The sequence below is a fragment of the Theobroma umbraticum genome, unplaced genomic scaffold (genome assembly GCF_002168275.2).
Source record: "Theobroma umbraticum cultivar Fairchild unplaced genomic scaffold, ASM216827v3 scaffold_204.0, whole genome shotgun sequence".
Taxonomy (NCBI): Eukaryota; Viridiplantae; Streptophyta; class Magnoliopsida; order Malvales; family Malvaceae; genus Theobroma; species Theobroma umbraticum.
The window spans coordinates 93347-103286 of record NW_018397267.1 but is presented as its reverse complement, the minus strand read 5'-3'; the positions used below and the strand labels follow the sequence as shown (position 1 = coordinate 103286).

At 39.8% G+C, this 9940-nt stretch overlaps 2 protein-coding genes and 1 pseudogene across 3 annotated transcripts; 2 read left to right on the top strand and 1 right to left on the bottom strand.

Moving 5' to 3' along the window:
- The first annotated feature begins 42 nt into the window (after positions 1–42).
- On the top strand, positions 43–3301 carry LOC110423980 (DNA-directed RNA polymerases IV and V subunit 4-like). 2 transcript variants are annotated; one of them, XM_021438430.1, is made up of 10 exons: positions 43–433; positions 909–962; positions 1058–1129; positions 1258–1356; positions 2142–2253; positions 2325–2402; positions 2516–2549; positions 2623–2691; positions 2819–2913; positions 2999–3301. In XM_021438430.1, exons 1-9 carry the CDS (start codon positions 337–339, stop codon positions 2891–2893), a joined length of 690 nt encoding a protein of 229 aa, XP_021294105.1. In that variant the 5' UTR covers positions 43–336; the 3' UTR covers positions 2894–2913; positions 2999–3301. The 2 variants fall into 2 exon arrangements, with proteins under 2 accessions (XP_021294105.1, XP_021294104.1); XM_021438429.1 differs by having other exon boundaries at positions 903–962.
- A 185-nt stretch (positions 3302–3486) lies between these two features.
- Positions 3487–6063, bottom strand: PFK2 (phosphofructokinase 2). The gene is made up of 2 exons (XM_021438428.2): positions 5300–6063; positions 3487–4435 (listed from the first exon to the last, which is right to left on the bottom strand). Exons 1-2 carry the CDS (start codon positions 5531–5533, stop codon positions 3611–3613), a joined length of 1059 nt encoding a protein of 352 aa, XP_021294103.2. The 5' UTR covers positions 5534–6063; the 3' UTR covers positions 3487–3610.
- A 1366-nt stretch (positions 6064–7429) lies between these two features.
- Positions 7430–9926, top strand: LOC110424282 (subtilisin-like protease SBT5.4; annotated as a pseudogene).
- The last annotated feature ends 14 nt before the right edge of the window (positions 9927–9940 follow it).

The window sequence follows — 9940 nt, the reverse complement described above, 5'->3', positions numbered from 1 at the left end:
AACAACGAAAACAGCCGCATATACATACATGCATACATACAATCATAAGTACATACAAAAAAAGGGCAAAGCAACCACAACGGCAAAGAAAACACGCCAAACAGGTTCTAGGCCTGATGCCGTGTCTAAAGTCGGAGAAGCACTCCACCTCTGTCTCTCTCTCTGTTTCTGTCTGTCCTGCCTCCATCCTCTCCTCTTCTCTCCTCTCTGCCTCGCTGCGCGGGTAAACCTTTGATTGATCTTTCGACTGCATGTTATTCTTGATGTGTGACAAGTGAAAAGCCTTAAAAAGGTTGGGTTTTGTGTTTTTTGATTAATTGTTAACTGGTGGTTGAAATGTCGGAGAAGGGAGGCAAAGGGTTTTCATTGCCCACCAAAACAACACCTAAATCTGCTCTCAAATCTACCCCGGCTTCTGCCACTGCGAGACATGGTTTGCTTTTCTTCTCTCTATCTTCTTTATCTTTGATTCGTGCATTACTGTTGATGCTCTTCACACTATTCTATGTTCAACCCCCTTTTCCTTTGCTCCTCGTCTCTAATTGTTCTGTTCATTGCAAAAACCTCAACTTTGAAGGATTTATTTCTTGCCCAATACAGGACCAAATCGCAAAAACCTCCTTACTAGCTCCCTTGTTACCTCATCGTCATTCCTTCAACGTCTCAGGAGATGCTATCTGCCTGCCGGCTCTTGTTACTTAATAGTTATCAGGCTGCTTCCCTCCATTTTTTAGTTTCCAACTACCACTTATGCCTCTTGCTCGCTAATGCCATTTCCTTAATTTTGGCTTCACTCAAATTTTTCTACCGCATGCATGCATTCTTACTCTTTCTTCCGTAAATGTTCTGTTATCCTTTACCAATCTTCGTGGCTCATCGTTCTTCCGTGGCTTCATTGAAAGGAAAAGACGATAATTCTGCAAGATCAAAGAGGGGAAGGAAAGTTCAGTTTGGAACGGAAGGTCTAAAGTTTTTCCTTTTTCTCTTTGCCTTTTGAGCTTATCCTTCTCTTCGAGATTTATTCTGCTTATAAATCCTGCTCTATCTTTTTTTACAGGTTTAACTGATCTTGGATTTAATTTCTCATCGCTAAAATCTGATGGCAAGTTTGCAATCCCTGTTGGAAAAGGTACTGCCCCATCTTTCAAGCTCTCGGGTTTAGGGCTAAAGGGATCAACTTTATTATTTTTTCAAGAATTCTATTTTCTATGTCTATTAACTGTTTTTACTGATACTGCATAAAATTCAATGCACAAGGTGACTGGGCCAAGGGAGGAAAGGGAGAAAAGGTAGTCAATGGTGGAAAGGCCCCTGTGGCAAAAGAAGCAAAGTCATTGGAGCTCAGAGTTGAACAGGGTTTTTACTCGCCTGAACTGCCCATACATGATTCTTTTGAATGTTTATTACCCTGTTTACTAAGTGAATCGTTTGTCACAGTCAGCATTTAGATTGTATTTATTGTCTGTTTAAATGATTAACAGTAATTTCAGTTGCAGGACTTGAAAAAAAAAATTTGCTTCTTCCTGTAAGAATTTTCATTAGATTGCTTACTTCTTGTAGTAAGTGTGCATACCATCATGCTCAATGTATAAATATGTAGTACTTTTCATTTTAAGAAGTAGAAATACATCTATTTTCTACGGAGTAAATCCTTTTTCATTTTGCACCTTTATCATAAGTATGTATGCCACACTACTTATAATCTTCTTTTCTATAAGTGTGAAAAATATCTTGTGATGGAGAAGTGAAAAATCAGAAATTATGCTGTTATATTGCCAAAGGAACATACTTTCTTTCAAGGTGTCTTATTGTGTTCTCTTTTACCCCTATTTGTTATGTTCTTCTAATGCAATTTGCTGGCCATTACTTTTCCTTGTGCTGTTAAGGGTAATTACAGCTTTCTTCATGTGTGCATACTGCTTTTCATTTGGCACTTGGATTTTTTGTTTGAATTGGCCCTTGAACTTTGCTGTAGACGCTCTTCTATTGGCCTTGTTGTCTCTCTCATCGTCTCTGAACTATTTATCATGTAACTTGATGAAAATATTCTCTTGGTTTTAAGATTTTTCTTTTTTTTAATTAGCCTCACTCTTGAGATTTATATCTGAAGCTTTTGTAAAGGTCCTTGCTATTATTTGCAGAACTTCCAGAAAATGTTAAATGCCTCATGGATTGTGAGGCTGCAAATATTTTAGAAGGCATCCAGGAACAAATGGTTATGCTCTCTCAAGATTCAACTATTAAGCTCCCCGAGTAAGAACGTGTTTAGAACTGTTGTTTGTTTGTGGAAGGATTCATCAAATTACTCTTAACACTCTTTTCAGATCATTCCATTTAGGACTGCAGTATGCCAAGACTCATAGCTATTATACTAATCCCCAGTCTGTCAGACGAGTTCTTGAGTATCCTTGACTTTTTTTTCTATTGCACTTGTATATAGACAATTTCTTTTTAACTGGTTGCTTTATATTGCATTTGTCTGCTCCATCTCTTGTTGAACCATTAACTCAATCAGGGCTCTTTCAAAATATGGTGTCTCTTACAGTGAGGTATTAGGTCTCCTCCCTAGTGATTAATTTTAAACAATCATTCTGCTGTCTTAGTTCCAAATTGTTGTTGCAGATTTGTGTGATTGCAAATACTTGTCCAGAAACTGTTGATGAAGTTTTTGCTCTTGTTCGATCCTTGGAGGTATGACTAGTAGGAATTTCTCAAATCTGATATATGAAATTGTTTATTGTGTCCCAAGGGGGGAGAATGAGAGTTGTTGTAAAAAAAGGCAAAGATGCTAGTTTGAAATTTTTATTGCTTGATCTAGGCTAAGAAAAGCAGGCTCAGTGAACCACTTAAAGATGTATTGGATGAGCTAGCTAAACTTAAAAAATCCACCTGATGGCATGTGCAGATGCTCGGGTAAGATGGCTTTTGCTGGGATTTTACTGCAGTTGGTTCTAGGTTGTAATTATTGTTTTGTGTTTGATAAACTGAGTGCATGCAGGTTGCTAGACTGTTAGTGGCTGTGAGGTATGCATATTTTTGAGAGGAACCCGTATCGGACTTGGCTTGAAAAGGAGTACCCTCTTCTTATTATTATCGATGGTTGGACCCTCACCATTTTCATGAGCAAGAGACTAGAGGACCTTGTGCAGGGTTTTGTAACTATCGGATTTCCTTATGATAAGAATTTGTGGTTGAATAGAGATATTGTATCTCTGGCAGCATTCGTTTGACGGTGATTGTTGTTTCATGATCGGTATGTTAATATGTGAGAAATGAACCTCTCTGCAATCTCCTTTGATAATGGTTTGCTTGCTGCTCTTACACTTCTTCTTGAAAAGATAAAACAACATATCTACCCAAACCAATGGAAGTTCACTTTTTGCTATTTGTTTCTTATCTTTCCAAAAAATTGTTGTAAAGAAATAATGAAAGCATTTGTCTCGTGTTGCAACAGCTTTTACAGATTGTAAGTAATTGATATGCTTGAAAGCAAAATACTAATAATAATAAACATTAGCGATACATTTCTTAACATGAACACGGTGAAGTGCAGTGGCAATAGTCTGCCAGACGAATCCAAACGATCGGGACAGAAATATCTTATTGAATTTCATCCGGGCTTCACGAAATCAGGCTGATTGGTGACAGATCTGACCCATGCCCATTTATGGTCCTTCGTGTTTACTTCATTCTTAGCTTGTGCCACGCCTGTCAACGGAATATATGCATAGTTGCCGTTAATAGGGCCAGAGACAAAACCAGTGTACCCTGCCATTACCCCATGAATTGCTGAATGAGCCAGAAGTGTACAGTACAAGTTATCTGTAGCATTTGCTGGAACTGCACGTATCATGTAAGTAGGATCTATATACTTCACTGTAAACAACTCATCTGGGTGGTCTCTGGCCCACCATTTCTTGAGCTCTGAGTTCAGCCACGCCCCAACATCTAGGAAAACCAGGTTGCCAGACTCATCCCTTTCTTCTTTCTGGGCATCGCTTCTCGGTATCAAATCCTGACCTGCCCCTTCAGCAACCACCAGCACTGCATGCCCCCTCTCTTTCAGCCTTTGTTCAAGAAATTCAAATAGGCCCCCTTTGGCTTCCAAATAAAATTCGGTTTCAGGAATTAAGCAGCAGTCCACATCACGGCTGCTCAATGTTGCGTGAAGGGCTATATGCCCTGTGCTCCGACCCATTAGCTTCACTAAACCAATTCCATTGACTGCACTTTCCGCCTCTACATGGGCCGCATTGATTGCTTGCTGAGCCATTTCTACAGCCGTCTGGAATCCAAATGATCTATCAATTATGCCCACATCATTGTCCACAGTTTTTGGAATTCCAGCGACTCCTACTCTCAATTTCCGCCGGCGGATCTCCTCAAATATCTTTACAGCACCGCGCATTGTGCCATCCCCGCCTATAATGTAAACCTACTCGAACATATATATTGAGCAAGCAAATATTGGTGAAACCTAGCAAGCAACATTTATTTATATTTTTGAAATAAACTCCAGGATGCAAGCACTAGGTAAATTTATTATCAAGAACTAGGTAAGGTTACTAGAAGAAATTACCAGTTGTTATAAACTGGGACTAGTTAATACATGTAGCAGTAAATACATACAGATATCAAGCAAGATAAAATTGACCAAATGAAAATGATAAATTCTTTAAATGGTAATCCTATTCCTATGGTTAAGATGCTTGCTCTTTTGGTAATTTCTTTGTATTGTTCTGCCTAATAGATACTGGGGATCCGAATTTGGATGCAATTAAAAGGTTGATGATGGCCAACGTTGAGGGTTTTGGAGAAATACTGATCAGTTGATCAAGCGCAACACAGTAATCTAATGAAACTAAAATATCAAACACCGGAACAAAAGATATAATTGATTTTTCTGAGGTGAAGAGGCTACTAAATTCTTATCAAAAAGCTGATTCACAAAACTAGAGAGGGCTGGCACATCTACTCTATTCTTTTAGAAGAAAATTTTAAGTATAAATTTTACAATGCCCAGACTCCATAGGGTTGTGAACAGTCTTGGTTTCCTCAGCCCTGGTCCCCGAGCCAAAAACAAATCCAAATTTACTTTACTGATCTGGAGATGAAGTGTATATAAAAGCTTTTGCAGAAAGAGACTGGGCGGGATGCCTATCTCAAGCTAATGGCGACCCAGACCCTCTACTCTAATTTCAACATGGAAATACAAAGTTTTTAATTAAGCTAACACAAACTGATGAAGCGGGAAACAAAAAACTTTGCCTACTACACTAATTGGCAGACAGCAATTAACCTGATTAAAGCCGCGGTGCTCAATGGCATCAACAATCCTTGTGAGATCAAAGCCACCCCTCGATGTTTCAAGCACAGTCCCGCCCCTCTTGTGCCAGTTATGCACCAGCTTAGGATTGAGCTCAATGGGGTGAGTGGAGTAGAAACCTCGGTAGCCCGCTTTAATACCATAAATTTGGCGCACCCCATACAGGTCCCAAAGGCCAACAACCAGCTCCCGTATAACAGTATTCATCCCAGGACAGAGTCCTCCACATGTAACGATAGCAGCCCTGGTGGTACAAGGGTCAAAGAAAATTTGGTTGCGAGGACCCGCCCTGTGATATGCCAAGTACTGGCCGTGAGAGGGAGAAGGGAGTGTTCTGGAGAGAGAAAGATCGCAGCGACTTGGGGGAGAATGACGTCGGATGGGGTTATGTAGAAGCCGTCAGTGGGATGGAAGAAAGGGTTTCGGTAGAGTGGATTGGGGCCGACCGGTTGGAGGTGGTTCATGTACTCAGTGAGATGGGGTAGCTTTTGAAGGGTTATAATAGGAGAGAATGAAAAGGCATCATCAGAGGCAGAGCCATAAACTTGTTCTAGTTGTTGCGGTAGAAGACGGTGTGAGATTGCTGGCTTCTGGCTGTGATACAGCCATGGCTGGGTTGGGGTTGGGACCATTGATTCAGATTGCGGAGAATACCGATTCCAATATGATATCTTCTAGAATAGTAACTGAATACTTGAGTAGTGTGTGAATGTGACATGCAAAACCAGACAAATGGTTTTGAGAGGCAACCATTAGATTGGGCGCATGTGTGGCGTTGTCTTAAGTAGCTAGTGCCACACGTGGAGATTCGGCGGTGGCATTTGGAGTTACGTGGAACAATTTGTGGACAGAAAGGCTAGGGCTTTTGATGGTTTTGTAGACGGGGCCCAAGCTGCACGGTCGTATGGGCTGCTTCCTTCTTTAGCCCAAGCTAAATCATCCTCTGTGATTGGGGGCCAAATTATTAGTATGATAATATGGAATAACCACAATTAGGTAAAAGATATATCCAATCAGAATCAGAGGGATAATAAATTGCAATGCTTTATCAGCTTAACTCTCTAGATAATGAAGTTAACTCCCTGATAAAGATTGTTGAGGTAATCATTCAGAATTAGATGAATCTGATTCAAATCTTGCTTCTTTTATTGAAGCAAAATGGCCAGACGAGTAAGTGCCCTGAGCAATGGAGTGTTGCAGCAAAATAATGGCACCAGCTCTGCACCATCCACTGAATCCAAACTTGAAAACTTTTACAATAAAAAGAGCAAAACACTTGGATTAAGAAATTAAGCAATTATATGTAGCTCCCCAAGTTGATTTAAACTATATTAGAATTTCAAAAAACAAAAAAGCTCATCTCATCAATTTGAGATTGTCAAAGAAGGAGTGTGAGGAAATTAAGCGTGCATATCGTATAGTATAGTTGACAGCATGAAACTCTTAAGGACAATGCCATGCAAGTTATTCGATTAGGAAACCTGGAGTCTTGCCTCAGACATCTCACATCCTGATTAGCAATCATGTGCAATAGAATTCCTAGAAACGTCCTTTGTTAAACTCTTTAATTTACACGTAATGCCGCAATGCTAAGTCCAAGTTTCATGCTCCTTAATCAATGTTCCCAGTCCCCTGGACCAATCAAGTGCTCTTTCATGAATCAAATCACCTTTATTTTTGTTTTTGTTTTGTAGTAGAATTATATATATATATATATATATATATATATAGAGAGAGAGAGAGAGAGAGAGAGAGTAGCTTTCCTGCTGTTTATTAATAGTGCAAACAACATACATACATATATCCGACTTGTCAGTTGTTATATTGCTTCATGAGATAGAAGGAAATGATGTCTCTTCTAATCCTATGATAAGTAATATCACAAACATAATCGGTTGGGAAAATATAACCGCTTCTGGTATAGGATTCTTATCTTTTCTACCGCACACTACGTCTGCCACTATCTAATTAATAATTATCTGATTTTGAGTAAGCTTGTATACGTAATCCCAAAAAAGTGTTTCTCTTTAGGTGCAGCTGACTACCATATAAATTACATGAACCGTGAAAGGGGAGTTAAACCCTCATCTTCACGGCATAACAATGTGGTTTCCCAAGCTTTCACTGTTCCTTCTATCAATTGGTATTTGCTGTTCGCTATTCCAAGCACCCGCTTTTGCGACAAAAAGGTAAAAAAATAAATGAAATACTGTCTCTACTCGAATCTGTCATTCGTTACGAAAAACTTCTGAATGAATCTGGTTAATACGTGCATAACTATTGGTTCCATAAGTTTAAGTTTTAACCGAGCTCTTTTTGTTTTGTTTTGTTTTTTTTTTTGTATATTTTCTCTTCTGTCCATTTGATATAAGTCTTACATAGTCTACTTGGGGTCGCATGCACACGGCCCAGAAGTTACGGATGCTGATCTTAATCGAGTGACTGATTCTCATTATAATCTCCTCGGTTATTCTTGGAAGGTATGGTATTTTTCCTTCTGGTATTTTGCTATACTGAATGGTCGATATAATACATATATATATATATATATTGCATTCTTGGCTTTGTTTTTCTATATATATATAGATGTATGCATATCATGACTCAATTTGTTGTTTTCACGTAGTAAGGAGAAGGCCAGAGAAGCCATCTTTGACTCGTACCAAAGACATATCAACGGTTTTGCTGCCACCTTGAAGAGGAAGAGGCTGCTGAGATTGCAAGTAATAACATAGTAGATTGACATTCACCTTGGCTCCCTCCCCGTGTATTTTAGACACTAATAAGTGGTAGCTAGGTGGCCGTAACTAGTCTAAAGAAACTGATGCTTTCGAGATACCGTTCATTTTGAATGCAGTGCATCCTGAAGTTGTATCAGTTTTCCCAAACAGACTAAGTAAATTGCAAACGACTCATTCATGGGAACTCATGTCCCTGGAATGGAATGGTGAGGTGGTTCCTGGTTCCTTGTGGACGGAGGTAGATTGGTGAAGACACCATCATTGCAAACATAGACACCGGTAATTAATTAACCATTCTTTTCTTTCATGCGCTGCCATCACGAATTCAAATTCCTTTTGCTTTCTAATTTATTCGTGTTTCAAAAACCAAATATATACTAATATGCAACATGAAAAGGAACAAGGTTCCAGCCCATAAAAAGACAACTTGCTTCAAAGATGCTTTGGTATATTTTTTCTCTAATTAAATGGGATTGTTCTAGGCGTTTGGCCAGATCAAAAAGCTTTTGCGACGAAGGGATTGGACCTGTTCCGTCCAGGTGGAAAGGTGAATGTCAGCTTGACTCTGAGGCTGGGGTTGGTTGTAACAGGTAAGCGACTGTTGTCTGTTGCTTATTATTAAATCCATAATTGATATACTGAGTTTTTGTCTTGATTTCAATTGATATATGTTTAAATTTAACTTCAGTTTGAGCCTTCCTTCCCACCCATCCATAATCCAGGCTATGATTAAATAGGACCAGAAAATCTCTAAACACTAGTAGTATATAGGTTGTGGAGTTGTATGTATGTGTGCGACGTCTAGTTTACTATTGGTGACCCATGCAGAAAGCTCATTGGAGCAAGGTACTTCAACAAAGGTTTTATTTCAAATGGTGGAGGGGTGAACTCTTCTCAATTAAATGCCCTTGACGAGGATGGCCATGGCACTCACACACTTTCAACAGCGGGTGGGAGCTTTGTTCCAGGAGCCACCGTCTTAGGTGTGGATTACGGACTGCCAAAGGTGGCTCGCCTAAAGCGCGGGTAGCTGCTTATAAGGTGTGCTGGGGACCAAAAAATAAATGCTTTGACTCTGATGTCCTGGCTGCATTTGACATGGCCATACATGACGGGTTGATGTGATTTCAGTGTCACTCTCTTCTAAAGATGTAGGTTGTGGGTACTTCGATGAGTCAGAGCCATCGGAGCATTCCATGCCGTTAAACATGGTATTACAGTTGTATCGCCGCTGGAAATACAGCAAGGCATGGAGCTGGATCGGTTAGGAATTTCGCACCTTGGATGATAACCGTTGCAGCCAGCACCTTGGACCGAAAATTTAAAGATTATGTTGAACTAGAAAACGGTCTTCACCTTGAGGTTCGTTTAGCCTATCTATGCATTTCTTCCCAGTCCTTCCCTAAACATAATCGATTTATGTTCATTTCGTTTCTGTTGAATATCAGGGCATAAGCCTTTCGAAGCCTCTCCCTGAACATAGATTCTATCCACTTATTACTGGTGCAGAGGGCATGGTTGCCAACGGAAGTTCTGACTTAGGGTAAGAACAATCTTGTTTTAATCTCTTCGCCTCAGATGTGACACTATAATTCAAATTAAAGTATTAAGTGCGTGCATATTATGATTTTGGAAATGCAGTTTGCTATGCCTTGAAGATCTTGATCCTAATAAGGTGAAGGGTAAAATTGTAGCCTGCCTCGAGGGTGGGTATGTCTTTCCGGTAATGAAAGGATTGCTAGTAGCAGAGGCTGGGCTGCTGGGATGATTATGTGCAATCATGAGCGTTCTCCAAATGAAACTTCATTTGAAGAACTTCATTTCCTTCCGGTATCGCATCTCAACTACGAGGAGGGTCGTTCACTCTATGCCT

Bases quoted from the DNA above. Each gene is read 5' to 3' on its own strand.
- LOC110423980 (XM_021438429.1), top strand. From the start codon at position 337: ATGTCGGAGAAGGGAGGCAAAGGGTTTTCATTGCCCACCAAAACAACA. The intron at 434-902 runs GTTTGCTTTTCT...CTTCATTGAAAG, and splicing joins TTCTGCCACTGCGAGACATG to GAAAAGACGATAATTCTGCA. The intron at 2,403-2,515 runs GTATCCTTGACT...TAACTCAATCAG, and splicing joins TCTGTCAGACGAGTTCTTGA to GGCTCTTTCAAAATATGGTG.
- PFK2 (XM_021438428.2), bottom strand. From the start codon at position 5,533: ATGAATACTGTTATACGGGAGCTGGTTGTTGGCCTTTGGGACCTGTAT. The intron at 4,436-5,299 runs GTTAATTGCTGT...ATGTTCGAGTAG, and splicing joins AGCACCGCGGCTTTAATCAG to GTTTACATTATAGGCGGGGA.